This window comes from Sus scrofa, chromosome Y (assembly GCF_054392235.1).
Source record: "Sus scrofa isolate SSC_HxYL_T2T_F1_AM1 chromosome Y, Sscrofa_HxYL_maternal_Yorkshire_Landrace_v2.0, whole genome shotgun sequence".
Lineage (NCBI taxonomy): Eukaryota > Metazoa > Chordata > Mammalia > Artiodactyla > Suidae > Sus > Sus scrofa.
Window position 1 is genome coordinate 7,438,418 of NC_139402.1, and position 19,066 is coordinate 7,457,483.

The 19,066-nt window shown below is 51.0% G+C and overlaps 1 protein-coding gene across 50 annotated transcripts in view; it reads right to left on the minus strand.

The window, feature by feature from the left end:
* Positions 1 to 19,066, minus strand: part of LOC106506881 (pseudouridine-5'-phosphatase-like) — a 744,469-nt gene that overhangs the window by 683,157 nt on the left and 42,246 nt on the right. For all 50 annotated transcript variants that reach the window (XR_014836065.1, XR_014836045.1, XR_014836067.1 and 47 more), the window contains exon 3: positions 4,147 to 4,376. Coding sequence is in view for 1 of the 50 variants with exons in the window: in XM_085008997.1 (XP_084865123.1) it covers positions 4,147 to 4,376 (230 nt within the window). In the remaining 49 variants the exon portion in view is untranslated. The remainder of the gene's footprint in view (positions 1 to 4,146; positions 4,377 to 19,066) is intronic.

The following is a 19,066-nucleotide window of genomic DNA, read 5'->3' on the forward strand; positions in this document are numbered from 1 at the left end:
CAGGGTCCGCCGAGGCCCTGCAGGTGGCTGACTATGGCCCTGGGGCTCTCTGCACCCCCAGGAAAAGCTCCAGCACAGCGGGGTCTCCTAACAGGGTGTCGAGAAGTGAGAGAATAACAAAGAACATCCAATCCCCCAAAAGACAGAGGCCCAACTCAGCTCACCTGGCTGCGCGATGCCAACTTTAAACCTGCCTAGAGCAATGTCCCCCCTGATGCCCATTACCTGGGAGGGGAAGCGGGTCTTCACAGAAAATAATAAACAGCAGCCGCACGACAGCCTGCACACGCCTGCAGACTCTGGCCACATATACCAGTCACCAGAAAAACTAGAGGATGAATTTTAAAGTAACACGTTTCTTTGTCGAGAGATTACATAAAACATTAACTGCCATTTCACATGTTGAAAAGTCTGCTCAGGATGCCTTCTGTAATTGAAGAAATGGTTTGGGTTTTATGATGACACCACTGCATAGTTAATCAGAACTCACAAGTTAAAATACATTTGTTCTCCCCCTGCCCTTATTTTTGTCTTTTGAGGGCCACACCCAGCAGCATATGGAAGTTCCCAGGCTGGGGGTCGAATCAGAGCTGCAGCTGCTGGCCACAGCCACAGCCACCCCAGATCAGAGCTGTGCCTGTGACCTACACCACGGCTCATGGCAACACTGGATCCTTAACCCACTGAGTGGGGCCAGGGATCGAACCCGCATCCACGTGGATATGAGTCGGATTCATTTCTACTGAGCCACCATGGGAATTCCTACATTTGTCATTCTTTTTTGACTCTCTAGGTTTATAAAAGCTTACTGTGCGACACTTTCTAGAAAGCAAAACAAACCAAACCAAGTAATTCAAAAGAAACCCTGAAAGTCGGCTCTTAACAAGAAAACTAAAAAAGGCAAAGTAGAGTGACTGCTATGCTTTTCAAAACTGATTTCAGGTTGCACTTGTAATGCCGTAACTATCAACTCAAGAAATCACGTGTAAATAAGGCCATCATTTTTATTTTGCAACAAAGATGCACGTTCTGGCATGAAGACACTCAAGTGGCAGAGCTCACACAACCAGGGGTCTGGACTCTGAGTCCCCTCACTGTTGTCTGGGAGCCTCCAGATGCTCATGTGCTATAAAAGCTGGAGCAACGATAACCTCTTCCCCATGGTCACCTCTGCCCCACGCAGCCTCTGAGATTTAGTAGAGGCCTCCTACGTGTTTCCTTGGTACACAGCAAGCACTCAGTGAATGCTCAGGAGTATGAGCATGGGTTAAGGGGACTTTTGAAGATGGCACAGTATTATTGCATATTTGAAGCACAAAGAATGATACATCAATAACTTAGAAGAGTATATTGTCAATGAAACCTTAGTGAATGCCAGCTCTGCTGGCGTTTTCTCCCAGTTAAACAGTAGCTAATGCCTTCACATCAATTCCCCCTTTTACGCTACTTGGGTTTTACTGAGAGCACTGGAGCTCTCAGTGCTCCCTGAGTACCACCCTTGTCACTAAGCCACACTTAACGTATGCAGGTATTTGTCCTACAGGTTGTCCTGTTTCCCAGCCACCTCCGCCTAAGGCTTTGGCGTTTGCTCAGGTGCCGTGTGTGTGGTGGGAGTTTGCTCGGATGCAGAGAGCCCCTGGTTGTGGAGCCCCCCACATTCCATACTTGCATTGCTCTCCCGATGCAGGGGACAGTACCAGAGAGGCTTGGGGACCCATTCTTAGGTCCTGTCCTGCTGCTTTCCCTTTGATGCAGTGGACCTCAAAGATCTAGGGCATTTCATGCGATTCTTGAGTCCCTAGAGAGAGTCTGGGCTGCTGTAGGGAACTTCTTATGCAGTGCAGGGGCCGGAAGCAGGGGCCTCCGACTCGGAGCCGTGTAGGAGGGTGGGCTGGGCAGGGTGGGTGGCACTTTACTTACCCGTGAGCAGATAAACAGCATCTGCAGCCACAGGAGATGGCACCTGGGGGGGAAAGGGCTTTATCTCCTAAAGCGATGGGCAATTCCTCAAGCAGCAGGAAGCTCTTGGGGAAGAAGAGCCCACGTCTATGGATCTGTGGTGGGATGCCAAGCACGCAGACACACGGAGGTCCCTATGTAAGAAGCAGAATCACACTGCGCCCAGGGCCTGTCCCCCAGCCCTTGACACGCATGTTTGACTCTGCGGCCTAGGGGCTGGGCCATCTGAGGCTCCACCCCGGTCAAGCACGTGTGGCGCTGAATCAGCCTGTAGATGTACATTGCCAGGCCTGCGCTCCAGCCACTGTCACTCAATGGATACACATGATTCTGGTGGCAGAGATGTAATAAAAATATGAATATCTGCCCTCTGTTCCTGGATCCAGCTCTGAGCTCCTGAAACCCTTGGAAATTCCTGGGCAAGCCGAGCATCTTTTGTTCTTCGGCATAAGCCCCCCTCAACCACCCTGACTTTATGCAAATGAAGTGACCCTCCTGGTTCCCTAGGTGGGCTCAGGATGGAGGCTGATTGACAGAAAGGCCCAGGCAAGACTAGAGGGTGGGAAGCTTCAACCCACTCCCCAGCCTCCAGGTCCAGAGATGCAATCACCAGTGGCCAGTGACGGAATCAACGGCCACCAGGAAATGGAGCCTAAAATCCAAGGTTCTTGGAGCTTCTGAACACGTGGAGGGGCTGAGAGGGCAGTGAGCCCAGAGGTCACAGAAGCTCACACCTGTCCCAGCCACGCACACTGTGCCCTAAGCACCTCTTCCGCTGTGCTGTTCCTGCCCAGTGCTCTTAAAAATAAACCAGGAAAAGCCATATGTGTCCTTGCCAGTTCTGGGACTCGTTCTCCAAAACGAGGAAAACGGAGAAGGGGGCTGCGTGGGAACCTCACACTGGGAGCTGGTCGCAGAGAATGTGAGCGGCCTGGGATCCCACGCGTGGCTGGGGGCCTGAGGGGGGCGCTGAGCCCTTACCAGGCATCTGTACTAACGGTGGGGTTAGTGCCAGAACTGAACTGAGCTATGGGACCCCCAGCAGAGGCCAGAAACTCAGAGCACAGGAGAGTGTGCTTCTACTGCTCTACCAGGTTCCACGCAGAAAGTTCAGCCAGAACCAGAAAAAGCCTTAACTCATTCAAAAATCCCCCCTCTCGGCTGCTTTTAGAGGCGGTTTTGAGGTTATGACTTGGGTGGACAATGGCTAGCGTCCCCTCTCTGGCCCACTGGTCCCTGGAGCACCCAATGGCGAGAAGACCCTTCATGGAAGTGCTGTTCCCTGCGCTAATCCCCACGAAGCACGGTGCCCTCCAATACAGGGACTCGGGGGGGAACGCTGAGGGATGCCCCGCCTGCTGTGGGCACACTGGCATCACCAGCAGGAACCCTCTGAAGAAGCCTTCTGGAGACCACTGAGACTGCGGTAGGATGCAGTCAACAAATGCGGCGCATGTGCAAAAGCGCAACAACGAAGAAAGCGTCATCATTACCGCCACCTGATTTCGCTCACGACCCCACATCACCTTCCCCAATGAAAGTCATGTGGCCGACGCGTCGGCGCCTTTGTTCTGCGGAACAGGTGCCGCCTGGTCCCCCACTTTGCGAAATGTGAGCGTCTTCGCGGCAGAAGCCCCCGGTGTTCTGGAATCGGCAGAGCTGAGCAAGCACCCGCCACTCACGCTCCCCACCCGCACGGCGCCCCCGCGTCATGAAGGGCAGCCTGAGAGGCGGGCCGGCGGCCCCCCTCCAGGGGAGAAACACACCGGAGTTGGAAACGTCTCAGCCAAAACCCAAGGTCACCACGATGACAGTCATGAAACATCACTGAGAAGTGCCAGGGGCTGGGGCTCCTGAGTGTTGTCGCCACGGCTGGGCCGCGAGGAACACGTCTGCTCATCACACAGCAGACTCCGCTCCGCGTCAGCCCATCACACAGCAGAACGCGGCGGCGCCGCAGCGCTGCAGCCCCCGGCCCGGGCGAGGTGCCCAGGCTATCCCCTGGCCGGGCGGCGTGGGCAACCGTGCTCCCCCACAGAAGGGAGGGAGCTCCCCTGCATCCCCCCATCTGGGGACCCCTCTTCCTGAGTTCTGAGGGGCGCCGCCGTAGCCGTCCACGTGGACACAAAGGCCTCTGCCCCTGCCGCAGGGGCACCCCCCAGGCCCGAGGCGCCCCCTGCCGCTCACCTTCTCCGCGGGAGGAACGGGAGAGAACCTCCTGGCACAAGCCAGGAAGATGTCCGGCTCTGGCTTCCCGCTCCTGACTTCGGGGTCGTCCCCCAGGACGACGTGGTGGAACAGGCTGAAGAAGTCCCCGTGCCTGCTGGTCTTCATCTGGAAGGACTCGGACCCCGAGCTGGTGGCCACGGCGCAGGGCACGCGGTGTGCCCGCAGGTGGCGGATGAGCTTCTCCACACCTGGGGGAGGAGGGAGCCGTCAGTGACGTGACGCGAGGAGGAGCCTCTGCGGAGGCGGGGGCTCTGCGTCCTCCGCTCGGCAGGGACCCCATCTCCCGCGCGTGTCCCGGCGCTCCGACCTCCCCACTCGGCCCCAAAGCCAAACAGCAATGCCTCCGGCCTTGGTGACGGCGCGCCCCAGAGCAGCCGAGGGGACGGACGGTACGGGGCTGCTGCGGCTCCCTGCACCAGCCCATCAGAGCAAACCCTGGGAACGCGCCCTGCGCTCAGCACCCGTGTTGTGTATGTAGTACTGTGTTGCATTATGCTGTGTAGTACTGTGCTGTGTGGTGTAGTGCTGTGCTGTGTGGTGCTGTGCTGTGTGGTGTAGTATTGTGTGGTATTGTGCTGCGTGGTGTAGTACTGTGCTGTGTGGTGTAGTATTGTATAGTATTGTGCTGTGTGGTGTAGTATTGTGTAGTATTGTGCTGTGTGGTGTAGTATTGTGTAGTATTGTGTAGTATTGTGCTGTGTGGTGTTGTGTTGTGTAGTATTGTGCTGTGTTGTGTAGTATTGTGCTGTGTAGTATTGTGCTGTGTTGCGTAGTATTGTGCTGTGTAGTATTGTGCTGTGTTGTGTAGTGTTGTGTTGTATTGTGCTGTGTAGTATTGTGTAGTATTGTGTTGTATAGTATTGTGCTGTGCTGTGTAGTATTGTGTTGTGTTGTATAGTATTGTGCTGTGCTGTGTAGTATTGTGCTGTGACGTGTTGTGTTGTGTAGTGTTGTGCTGTGCTGTGAAGCAATGATTACCCAAAGACCATGCTTCTTCGGCTGTGTTCTGAGAACACTGCTGTACAGAAAGCAATTCTGTCCCTCCTCACAGGGCCGGGTCCTCAACTGGCCTCCACCACAGGCTCCGGGCAAAGGCCACAGCGGGAGGAGAGGCGGGCAGGTGGTAAAACAGACACTGTGTCCCGCAGCAACCCACGGGGTGAAAGACACCCTTGGCCGACTCGCAGTCAGCACGGGAGTTGCAGGGAATGGGGAGGTTAAGGCAGGTCTCCCGGGAGCCCATTAAGAGAGGGCCGGTTATCAGACGGGGGTCAACAATGGCCCGACCCGCCACCTTCAACCCAGGCCCCTTACAACCACAGGGATGTCTACATCCATACAAAGCGCCACAGTGCATCGAAGACGGCATTTTAAATAATCAGGTAATCATGGCTGTTCTAGAAGTGCTTAACCCAATGTCCCTACTTTCTCAATTGCCACAGAAAACACAGGCAGTTTCCAATACTTGAACCCGCTCAGTAAGACAACAGATATTGTGAGTGCTTCATCCTTTAGAGAAAACAGTTAGCTGACACGCTCCCAGGAAGGTGTGGCTCTCAGCTCCACGCCAACACAGTGAAAACTCTCTAAAGTATAAAGCAGGAGTTCCCATCGTGGGGCCGCAGAAACGAATGCAACTAGGAACCATGAGGATGCGGGTTCCATCCCTGGCCTCAATCAGTGGGTTAAGGATCTGGCATTGCCATGAGCTGTGCTGTAGGACTCAGACGAGGCTCGGATCCTGCACTGCTGTGTCTCTGGCATAGGCCGGTGGCTACAGTTCTGATTGGACTCCTAGCCTGGGAACCTCCATATGCCGTGGGAGTGGCCCTAGAAAAGACAAAAAAAGAAAAAAAAAAAAAAAAAAAAAAGGAGATACGAAGGTGCTGTATACTTCAAAACACTATCAAGGTGGAGTTCCCACTGAGGCCCAGCACTATGACACTGGTTCCATCCCCCAGCCAGCACAGTGGGTTAGGGATCCGGTATTACCAAAGGTGTGCCTTGGTTCACAACTGTAGCTCGGATCTGATCCCTGGCCCGGGAACTCCATATGCCACAGGGGTGGCTGAAAAGAAAAAGAAAAAAAGCACTTAACCTAATCTCCATGTATATAACACTTGACCCAACAACAGCAGAATACTTACTATTTTCAAGTGCACATGAAACATTCAACAAGATGGAACATACTACGATCCAGAGGACAATTCTCAAAAATTTTTAAATAACCTGAAATCATACAAAGGAAGTTTGCTAACCCAGCAGAAATAAAACAGGCATTAATAATTGACTGGGCAGGAGTTCCCGTTGTGGCGCAGTGGTTAACGAACCCAACTAGGATCTATGACGATGTGGGTTTGATCCCTGGCCTCGCTCTGTGGGTTAAGGATCGGGCATGGCTGTGGCTGTGGTGTAGGCCGGCAGCTGCAGTTCCAGTTTGACCCCTAGCCTGGGAATTCCATATGCCTCAGGTGTGGCCCTAAAAAAGAGACAAAAAAAAAAAAAAAAAAATTGAATGGTTATTTGAAAACTCAAAACTATTTGAGATTAAATAACACTTTTATGTAAGATGTTGGTCAAAGATGAAATCGCTAAGGGAAATTAGATAATATTTTGCAGAGAACAAAAAATATATCAAAATATGTGGGGTATAGCTAAGACATTTTTAGAGGAAAATTTATACCATTAAATTTTTAGAGAAGGTCTCAGATCAGTGATCTAAATTGTCACATCCAAAAAAAAACTGTAAGAAGATATACAATCTGAGCTTTTTATCTTAAGAAAGTGAGGGGGAAAGAGAACATTAAAATCAAAAAGTTAAAGGAAAGAATTAAAATAGGAGAGAAGATCAATGAAACAGGAAAAAAAGAGAACACAGAAAATCCATCGAACCAAAATCTAGTTCTTTAAAATGATCAATTTAATTGGTGGACTGTTAGCAAGACTGATCAAGAAAAAAAGAAAATGATCCAAATTTCCCGTAAGAGAAGGACAGCCCTACAGATCCTAACATCATTAAAAGGATATAAAAAACATTATAAGCAACTTCATATCAGTAACATTGACAACATATAAAGGGGAACAAGTTCTTTGAAAGACAGAAAGCTCACTCCAGAAGTCTCTAATACCTAACTAGCCGTAGCTCTATTAAAGAAATGGGATCTGCATTTGAGAACCTTCAAGGAGTTCCCGTCGTGGCTCAGCAGAAAGGACGCTGACTAGCATCCATGAGGACAAAGGTTCGATCCCTGGCCTCGCTCCGTGGATTAAGAATCTGGTGTTGCTGTGAGCTGTGGTGCAGGCCACAGATACAGCTTGGATCTGGTGTTGCTGTGGCTGTGGTGTAGGCCAGCGGATAAAGCTCCGATGGGACCCCCAGCCCGGGAACTTCTATATGCCGCAGGTGCAGCCCTGAAAAGACAAAAAAGAAAAAAGAAAGAATCTTCAAGAATGGAGGAGTTCTCTTGTGGCTCAGTGGGCTAAGGACCCAGCATTTTCACTCTAGTGGCTGGGGTCGCTGCTGTGGTGTGGGCTCCATCCCTGGCCTGGGAACTTCCATTTGCTTTGGATGTGGCTGAAAAAAACAAACAAAAAAAAAACCTTCTCAAATCTAGGACTGGATGGCTTCATGGGTGAATTCCCCAAACATCACAGAAAGAAATGACATCAGTTCTAAAGAAATCAGGGAAAACTGGAGGGAACACTCACTTCCCTACTCATTTTACAAGACATTGCTGATACGACAGACGGACAAGAGTCAGACAAGAAAGCTGAAGACGCGTATGTCTTAGGAACACATGCGCTTAACTTCCGCTGGTAAAGCAACTTCCCATCAGTGTGCAAGTATTCAGAGTGAAGCGTTTCTATTATTTGAAAATATCAAAAAGCCACACCATACAATTAGTTTGCAACAAACAACCACTGATTACTATCATGGAGAATTATATTTACTAGCTATTGCAATAAAAACCTTCACTTAGCGCATGAGTGGGAAGAAAGAAGGCACATAAGAAACAGACATCCAATCACCACCTCTGTCTGGATGGTGATTAAAGCTGAGTGTCAACATGATTGGAATTTAAAATAAAATGTTCAGGAGTTCCCCTCATGGCTCAGCAGAAACAAATCTGACTAGCACCCGAGGACACAGGTTCGATTCCTGGCCTCACTCAGCAGGTTAAGGATCCAGCGTTGCTGTGAGCTGTGGTGTAGGTTGCAAATGCTGCTCAGATCCTGAGTGGCTGTGGCTGTGGTGTAGGCCGGCAGCGGTAGCTCCGATTCAACCCATAGCCTGGGAACTTCTATATGCCACAGGTGCAGCCCGAAAAAGAAAAAAAAAAAAAAAAAAAAAAAAAAAAAAAGGAACATACGTAAATACATCCTTTCTGTAAGACCTATTGAAAAAAGAAAAATTTGCTGGAAAAGTTCTTGGGTGCTATTCATTTAAAACTTCTAAATATAGCTGATTTCATTTTAGCTTATCCTTCTAACATTTCTAGTTCTGTGACTATTTTGTAACGTACCTAATGTGTCATTGCAATATCATACATAAAGACATACCGAGAAATCTAGACTGGAGCACGTATTCAACATTTTTATCCATTGGGGAATGAACCAGAAATGCTTTGGGACGACTGTTTTTTAATCAGGCACAACATGCCAAGCTCCTTGAAAATGTCTGAGACCACAACAAACAGGACACCCAAGGGAGAGGCCTGACTGCAGCCCCCTGGCCACAACGTCCCCCCTTGGAGCCCCGTCTGGTCCCGTCACACAGCAGTGACTCGCATTCCTGGTGGAGCAGCTGGGAAGGAATGCCTGTAACAGGTTCTGCACGTAAAATCACCCCCAGGAAGGCTCAGCACAGGGTAGACGTCAGCCAGGATCACCACGGCATCGAACCTCCGGGCGTCAGCCGTACAGGACCCTCCTGACATATCAGTGCCTGATTCCTTCAAAATCTTTTGTTCCCTTTAAGTACAGTCCACCAACCTGGTCTCAGGCACTCTGAGAAGTAAAAGACTCAACATGTACACCCGTTCTGCCCTGCCCGTGGAGACGCTGGGTAATTAAGTATCCAAATGAAATTCCGAGAAGAGGTTGTAGCTCCCTTTCAAGGGGAGGGAAGAATGACAGCCAGCTCTCGCTACAAAGAATCACAAAGAGTCTGTGCTCACAGGGAAGAAACAGGAAACCTGGAGGGTCCCATCTGACAGCCTAGAGACCTGACATTGGTGACAAAGGACTTGAGGGCTGCCAGGGAAGTGGGTCTGAAAAGGGAACAAGGCAGGCAGACTGGAATGAGGGTGGCGGACATGAGTCCTCTCAGGTGTGGCCCTCGCATGCAGGTGCCGCGTGGGGACGGCCAGCAAATCCCAAGGCGAGAGGCAGATGTCCTCTGTGACCGGGCGCCCTCAACCCAGAGACCCGCAGGGAGGAGTGGACAGGAACTAACCCTGGACCCTGAATCCTAAATTCAGGCACTGGTGTCTTCAGCTGTTCCACTGTTATAATAAACACAATGGACGGGGAGGTTTGCAGACAATGGATTTCTGTTCCTCACAGTTCTGCAGGCTGGACTCGAGATCAAGGTGCCTGTAGATTCAGCATCTGTTGAGGGGGTCTTTTCAGGGCCATAGATGACTGTCTGCTCCCTGTGTTAGCACGTGGTAAAGGGGCGAGACCCTCCTGGGGGTCTCTCATTTTTTTTCATTTATTATTATTATTTTTTTTCTTTTTAGGGCCACACCAGCAGCATATGGAGGTTCCCAGGCTAAGGGTCGAATCAGAGCTGCAGCTGCCAGCCTACGCCACAGCCACACCAGAACCTAGCAGCATCTGAGATCTATAACACAGCCTGTGGCAAAGCCGGATCCTTAACCCACTGAGCAAGGCCAGGGATCAAACCTGCATCACCACAGACATGTCGGGTTCTAAACCCAATGAACCTCAATGGGAACTCCCAAGGAGGTCTCTTTTATAAAGGCAGTCACCTCATTCATGGCTCCACACTCAGGACCTGGTCACCTCTCAAAGGCCCCCACCTCCTAATGCAAGCACTGGGGTCACTGCTTCAAAGTAGGAATTGCGGGGACAGGGCACAAAGACTCAGATCATTGCACGAGCAGAAGAGAGACACAGACACAAAAGAGAAGCCACATGCAAACGGAGGCAGAGACAGGAGGGAGGCAGCCACAAGCCAGCGAATACCTGGAGCCCCCAGAAGCTGGGAAGCAGCAGGTAGGACCCTCCCCTGGAACCTCCAGAGGGAGCACAGCTCTGCCCACACCTTGGCCTCAGACTAACCGCCTGCAGAACTGTGAGAGCAGTTCTAAGTGGTTCTAGGCCTCCAGGTTTGTGGTCATTTGTTACAGTAGCCCCAGGAAACTAAGAACATGGACCCAACGTGGCAGAGTGGGTGGTGGACACTGGAGCCTGGGGCCCTGAGTCTGAGAAGAGGGCTTAATTCATAGCTGGAAACCTGAAAATGTGCTGGCAACACTGCAGAATGTGTCAGAATCAAGGACCGAGCTCAGGAAAGGAGACACACACACAGACACAGGAACAAAAGGCCAGCGCTGCTCTCGGCATTGGTGGGAAGAGGCCCTGGATGTCCAGCTGCCATCTCAGACCCAAGGACTTGGTCACTCCCGCTGGGACCTGCAGCCAGGAGGTGTAGGGGTGCTGGGAGCTGCTGCAGCAGGGGGAGTCTGGACACCTCTCCCCCCTCAAAGGGGACAGCCCACAATGCCTGCATTTAAGGTCACTGCGATTCTAATCTGCGCTGTGGGACGGAGTGACCACAGGCTCCAAGGTCACCTTCGGGGAGATACGGCTGATAAGCTTTGCCAACTCACGCTGAGGCCTTCACCACTGCCCACCACCTCTGGAGTTCTTCATCTTCCCAAACTGAAACTCTGCCCCCGCCTCAGCACTAGCCCTGATCCTCCCCAACCCTGGCACCCTCCACAAACCTGACTATTCTAGCAGACTCCCGTCAGCACAATCACACCACATTTGTGCTTTTGCGACGGGCTTCTTCCATGAAGCATGAGGTTCTCAAGGTTCAGCCACACTGGAACAGGTTTCAGAACGTCCTTCCTTTTTAAAAATATTTTTTATTTTTATTTTTTGCTTTTTAGGGCTGCACCCACAGCACAGGGAGGTTCCCAACCTAGGGGTCCAACTGGAGCTGGAGCTGCCAGCCTACACCACAGCCACAGCAACGTGGGATCCAAGCCACATCTGCAACCTACACCACAGCTCATGGGAACGCCGAATCTTTAACCCACTGAGCGAGGCCAGGGATCGAACCTGCATCCTCACGGATACTAGGCAGATTCATTTCCACTGAGCTACAACAGGAACTCCCAGAACTTCCTTCCTTGTTAAGGCTGAATAATATCCTGTTGTTGTATGAACATGAGATGTATTATTTATCCATCGATGGACACTTGGGTTGCTTCCACCTTTTGGCTATATGAATAACTCTTCCAACCCTTTAAAAATGCCATGTTGTTATTTCGTGAAAAGCAAATCCCAGCTGAAATCTTTTGTCTGCTGTGCACCATACCCCCAAATAACGCTAAGAGCAGATTTCCCCAGACTGAAGATAAAGAATACACAGGAGTTCCTGTCGTGGCTCAGTGGTAATGAACCCAACTAGTATGCATGAGGATGGGGGTTCAATCCCTGGCCTCGTTCAGTGGGTTAAGGATCTACTCGGTGGGTTAAGGATCCTGGGCTGCCTCAAGCTGCAGCTCAGATCTGGTGTTACTGTGGCTGGGGTGTAGGCCAGCAGCTACAGCTCCAATTGGATCCCCAGCCCTGGAACTTCCATATGCCACAGGTGTGGTTCTTTAAAAAAAAAAAAAAAAATTAATTAAAATTTTAAGTAATAAAAATAAATTAATTAAAATTTTAGAAAAGACTCGGCTGGATGCCCCTCTTTTTAAAATAGATAAATAATGCAACACACATCTGACCCTTCAACAAGAGGGCTTTGAACTGTGTGGACCCACTTCCCACATGGACAGTTCTCAGCAGCGAGCCCTACAGCTCGGCGAGAGCCGTGGCTGGGGAGGAGCTTCTGCCTGGAAGTTACAGGCATTGCTCCAGGCTCAACTGTCCCTGGGCTGTCTGTGTAGACGCTATACCCCTGCTGCTGCAGTGAGTGGGCTGTAAGCAAGCAGGGACAAGTCGACAGCCCCGGGAACCTGGCTGCTCAGCAGGATGACCCGTCACTGCCCCCCTCCCCACATCTGCACCCGTGTGGAGGGCAGCTGCTGTGCTCTGCCCCTAAGACACGCAGAGCCTCTCCCAGCGGCCGAGGCTGCTGAGGCTGCTGGCACCCCTGGGTGCTGGCCCCTGGCTTCAGCATCCTGGCCATCTCTCTACCCGTCTTCTCTCCTCTGAGTAGAGAGGTCTTGGAGGTAAGGATTTCTTTCATGCTTGATCTTTTCCTCCCAAGTATTTAAAAATCCACAGGGAAGCCACCACACATTTAAAAGCAGAAACTGCAGCTCTGACTTGAGAAAAATCTTTATGTCCGCAGTGAATATCTAAAATCATAGGAAGAAGGGCTTAGCCTAAGATGTCTCTCTTACAATTGACTAACAATTAAGGCAACGGGCACTCTTTGAACTCCAGCATACTTAAACCAGGAAAAGGGAAATCCATGTACCTCGTCAAATAGGCCAGCATCCTTCAGGGCATCAGATTTTTTTTTTTAATGATTTTTATTTTTTCCATCATAACTGGTTTACAGGGTTCTTTCAATTTTCTACAAAGCATCAGAATTTTAAAGGTCTGTCACTGACACTGACCAGCAGATGATCCGTCTGCCAAACTTCTTCCCTTGCACGGTCCTAAACTGTCCTGGACAGCGGTTTTCATTTCTTAAATAGAAAAGGAACTCAGCCTAAGCCAAGCAGGTCACTGTGCAGGTCAGCTCACCGTTTCCTTCTCACCCGTGTGCCTGGAACTGGGCAGTGCTCTGGGAAGGCAGGAAGCCTAGTAAAAGACAAAAGGCCCCCAGCCTAGGCTGCAAAGCTCTGCAGTGACCAAGAATCCGCTAAGGGCCCCCAACTGTCCATGAAAAGCTCTGCCTATGACAAGACGTCTCTCCTCCTTTGCCGTCTGCTAAAGGCACTTAGGATTCTTATCTCTGCAATTCCACAGCCTCAAGGCTCAAGTAATGAGTCTTGGAACTTCAGTTCCAGCCCTGGTTTCTGAGATGAATATTAAGTTTTGTCAGCATCCGGTCACACTGTCCCCTCCCCTGCCACTGTGGTTCCCTCAGACATTCTGACTCCACCTTCGGTCCAGTTCCCACAGCCTGGTCCTCCTCCAGCAAATGGGCTCCTTGCCGTCATCAGCAGGTGCGTTAACTAACCCCAGGGCAGTTCCCGCCAGCACGGGTTTCACTGCGGCCCCACCTTCTCTTCAGGGGGTTCCCACTCCTCCCAAGCAGCAACAGTTTAGCTGGAGACTGCGGACCTTCACTAACGGAGCTGAAATTCTAGCCCAGGTCTCAGGTGTATCAACACAAAGAGGCTTCACTTTATGCTGCTGCAAAAGCATGTTCACTTCGTGACTTTGAGTCCCGGTACCCTTTCCACCTGGAAGGCCTGTCCCTCCCCCGTCCATCCGTCCATCCGTCCACGCACCCACCCGCTCAGGGTCTCTGCAGGTTATACAGAGTTCAACGCCCCCCCGCCTGTGGCAAAGCCGCCACTGCTCCAGGACCATCTGCTTCATTTTCTCCCCTGTCCCGAGGGGCACCCTTCTCTGAATTTCTCTCCAATGTGAAACTATAGGCCGCTGTGGATTTTCACTTCACTGGATGTGCAGGTGCCCTGCACTGAGTATCAGGCCCACAGGAAAGGGACCCTTTTTTTATGTCCCCTGAGCACTGCTCTCAGCAGCAGATCACCTGAGGGTTAGGGGCAGCGGGGGGGACCCCAAGGGTGACTCGAAGAAAAAGAGGGCCTTCTTGCCGGGATGGTGCAAAGTATGCCACAAAGGGGGGTGGGGGTGTAACACCCACATCTGCTAGTCGCCACGGGGGGTAAGGGTAAGAGAAAAGTCGAGATTGAAGACAGGAGAAAAGCAAAAGGCAGAGGGTGGGCACAGACGTAATTACACAGGCGAGGGCAGGCTGGCAAAGGAAGGAGCTCAGGTAAAGCCAGGATGGGACGCACCCCATGCGCACGCGGCTCGGGGGTGGACCGCAGGGAGATGCCGGGGGCGCGCTGTTCAGCAGAGCGCAGGGAGCAGGGGGAGAGCCAGGGCCACGTCCACTCTCTCGAGGGACCCGTCCTTGCCAACGAAGTCCCCGCACTCCCCAGTTTGCACGAACGCGCCCCAGGAGACAGGCCGTCTTCCTGGGTTCCCGAGGGGACGGGGGCCTGCAGAGCTCAGTGGGAGGGGGGACTGACGGCCCCCACCTTGGAGGCTGCACGTGCCAGCTCCCCTCAGCCGCCTGGCACTGGGCACCATGGCCTGGGCTGCGCCAGGGACCAGGGTTCTCGTCTGTCATTTCTGCTCCTTTGCTGGGTGGTCTTGGGTTGGGGCGGGGATGGGGGCAGGGACCTCGGTCTGGCTGGGGAGGGGAAACTGGCACATGTGAGGTGCCCCTGTGCTGGGGCAGCAGGCAGGCAATGGTCCCCGGACAAAGCCTTGTCCCTGGCCTCTCCAGTGGCCCAGAGGCCATCGCCCTGGGCTTTTCCCTGGGAAATCCCACTCGCAGTGAACAACAGGAGAACCTTCTGGGGGTTCCAGACCATGAAAGACACTGACTTTATGACGGCCCTTCTAAACCAAATCACTCGCAATAAATTATCCCATCCATCTCCAAGAATCCATGACGGAGGAGTTCCCATCGTGGCACAGCGGAAACGAATCCGATTAGGAAACATGATGTTGTGGGTTGGATCCCTGGCCTCGCTCCGTGGGTTAAGGATCCAACGTTGCCAAGCTTCGGTGTAGGTTGCAGATGGGGTTCGGATCTAGCGTTGCTATGGCTGTGGTGTTGGCTGGCAGCTGTAGCTCGGATTCGACTCCTAGTCTGGGAATCTCCATATGCCGCGGGTGTGGCCCTAAAGACCGAAAAAGAAAAAAAGAAGTTGTGACTGAAAGAAGCTGCTCAAAATACAGTGGAGGTGAACCAGCATCCTTCCTGAGGATCACAGGTAGAAAGGTCTCCCTTTGACAACCTACGTCAAAGATCATCACGTGAGGCCAGACACATTTCAGTACTTCTTCTTCTTAAATCTTCGCCACGCTTATTTACTTTTTACAGTTTCTTTTTAGGGCCACACCTGCGGCATATGGACGTTCACGGGCTAGGGGTCGAATCAGAGCGACACCACAGCCACATTAGATTCAAGCCACATCTGGGACCTACGCTGCAGCCTGCAGCGACGCTGCATCCTGAGCCCACAGAGCAAGGCCAGCCCGCATCCTCACGGACACCAGTCGGGTTCCTGACCCGCTGAGCCGCCACGGGAACTCCAGACTTTCGTCACGTTTAAAATGTCTATTGCCGGAATCACTAAACCCTTGGCTGACCGACAGTTTACATTTCACTGTGAAGTGAAGTCTCAGTGCCAACAGAACATCCTAATCAGAAGCATTTTCCCTGAGAAGCTTCATGCCCCCCCCACTTCACGGAGAGGCTTCCAAAGCAGTCAGCAATGAGGCTGCTGAGAGGAGGGCGGCCTGCGCTTCAAGCCCCAGGGGTCAGCCCTACCGTCTCGGGGGCTGGAGGGGCGCAGACAGGGACACACCTACCTCACGGTCAGGGCTCCATCCCTGGTGACTGGCCTGGGCAGACCTGCCTCCGTCCCAATCAGGGCTGCCTCCCTGGTCCCACTGCCCTCCCTTCCTTGCTTAAGGACCTGCTGGGGCCACAGCTGTCACCTTGAAGTGAGAGCTTCATGGTTCAAGTGAAGGATGGTGACTGCATCATACACCCTCTCTGCAGACAGGCTCCTTGACTGAGGCGCTCAAGGTGCTTCCATAACCTATATGGCCCCACCGGAAAATAATCCACAAAGAAAAAGAAATAAAAGTCAACGGTTACCCCCATCAGCCACAGTTTCTTCATGGTACCAAGGCGGTAAGTGTACGAAAGCAGCAACCATCTAGAAGCGGGAAGGGGTGACCTTTTCTAGATAGAGTGACCGCACCTGGGAGTCCAGGAGGTCCCCTTTCTGGTGGGATTCAGGTGTGGCTCAGATAAAGGAGGTCATGGGAGAAATGCAGCCGGATGGAAACCAGGGGGTGAAGAGGGTCTTTGGGGGTTGAGACCGTGGCCCGTGGCATTGCTGTTTCTGTGAGTGGCGTACCCCAGAGCAGAAACCCTAAAAGCTATTACATAATATGCTTCTGGATCCGCAGGGACACACAGCCTTCCCTCGGCCCCAGTCAGCCTGGCATTTTCCTCCTGTTCTTCTTCCCCTTCGGGATAAGCATCATTTGGAATCGCTGTTTGAATCCTGACCCTCTCGGCACCTGCGGGTGCCGTCCCCTGGCCTCAGCCCCTGGCCCGAGCCAGCGCCCCAGCGTGATGATACGTGTCTCGTTTCCGGGGCTCCGTCGGGCTTTCCTTTGTGCTCTCGGCATCTCTTCACGCTTAGTGCACCTCCCCGTTGCGTGTGTGGAAATGACCTCGTGTTTGCAAGGAAAGACCTTAAAGTCCACCCATCCTCTCAGGGGTGAGGCTGGCAAAAGCTACGGTAAAGATACACACAAAAACTGAGGCTAAAATGCCAGATTCAGGGAACTGATCAATCCATAACAAAAGTGGTCCTTTACCCCTCTGGTCTGGAAGAGGTGAGCAAATGAGGGAGAGAGGAGAGCTATCCAGCTAAGTCCCCTACGACTAAACCGTCTTTGAAAACTAGCTCTTGCCTGACTTCTGTGATGGAGGTTTCTAGACTCGGTTCCCTTCTGGGATTCCCGAGGAGGAGCGCCCTACTTCACGGTGAGCTGGTCACTGGGGGAGACGCATGAGGACACCCTACTGACTGGATCACCAAGCTGACTGCATAATCCAGACGTGCTGGCGTTCCAGCCAAATGACCAGACCCGCTGGATAAAACAGCGTATTTTCTTGGAATCGGACTAGAACATAATTCAAGTGTATCGTATAGGACAAAAGTTCCAGGAGGAAAACCACTCGAAAGGCTTCGGTGGATACGGAAGCAAAAGGAGACGGGCATGCCTAGAACATTATGGGTGCTCTGTATGTTAAACCATGAAAGAACCGCTAGATCAGATATGAACTGTACAGACAACCCTGAGCTGAATTAACTAAGGGAAAAAAAGGCATAACTACAATCAGAAAGGAAAGAGGGGAGTTCCCGTCGTGGCGCAGTGGTTAACGAATCCGACTAGGAACCATGAGGTTGCAGGTTCGATCCCTGCCCTTGCTCAGTGGGTTAACGATCCGGCGTTGCCGTGAGCTGTGGTGTAGGTTGCAGACGCGGCTCGGATCCCGCGTTGCTGTGGCTCTGGCGTAGGCCGGTGGCCACAGCTCCGATTGGACCCCTAGCCTGGGAACCTCCATATGCCGCGGGAGCAGCCCAAAGAAATAGCAAAAAGACAAAAAAAAAAAAAAAGAAAGGAAAGAGGGAGTCTGGGGTTAATAGATGCAAACCGTTGCATTGGGAGTGGATCAGCACTGAGAGCCTGCTGTACCCAGCAGGGAACTCTATCGAGTCACTTGGAATGGAACATGATGGAGCATGATGAGAGAAAAAGAATGTGTGTATATATATATGTATGACTGGGTCACTTTGCTGTACAGCAGAAATTGACAGAACACTGTAAATCAACTATAATGGAAAAAGTAAAAATCTTTAAAAAAATGACAGAGGGGACATTAAATCCAATACCATAAAAATGAAAATGATTAAAGAAGATTAATATGACAAACTGTATGCAAACAAATAGAGTAACCTGGAGGAAATGGATAAATTGCTAGCAAAGTACAACCGATTACGATCAAAGCAAACAGAAACAGAAAATCTTTTCAGACCTATAATTATTAAGGAGGTTAATTCAGTAATCAGAAATCTCTCAACAAAGAAAACAGGACCAAATGGCTTCACTGGGGAATTCTACCAGACTTTAAAGAATTAACACCCAATATTCCTCAAACTCGTCCCCAAAATTAAAGAGGATGAAACACCCCCAAACTCATGCTGTGAGACCAGCATCACCCTGGTACAAAAGTCAAACAAGAAACTACAAGAAACAGATGCAAATGTACTCAACCCAATGCGAGCAAACTGATTTAAACAGCACAGTAAAAGTATCATACACCTGACCACGTGGGATTTCTTCCTGCAGTGCAAGGATGGTTCAACACCCGAAAATCAATGAGATACACCCTATGAGTGAAAGAAGGAAAAAAAACACAGGTTCATTTCAACTGCTGCAGAAAAGGTATCTGACAAAACTCAACACCCTTTTATGATGTAAACACTCAAACTAGGAATAAAAGGAAATGACCTCAATATAATAAAGGCCGTATTCAAAAGCCCACAGCTACCATCATACTCAGTATGAGAAGGCTGAAAGCGTTTCCTCTGAGATCAGGAACACGAGAAAAATACCTTCTCTTGCCACTTTTATTCCAGACAGCACTGGAAGTCATAGCCAGAGCTATTAGGAAAGAAAAAGAATTAAAAGGCATCCAAATAGGAAAGGAAGAAGTGACGTTATCCATTTGCACATCTCATACATAGAAAACCCTAAACACTCCGCTCACATCTACAACACCGTTAGAACTAATAAAAAAATATGGCAGCATTTCAGGACACAAAAATCAACCTGCAAAAATCAGTTGCATTTCTATACACTAATAATG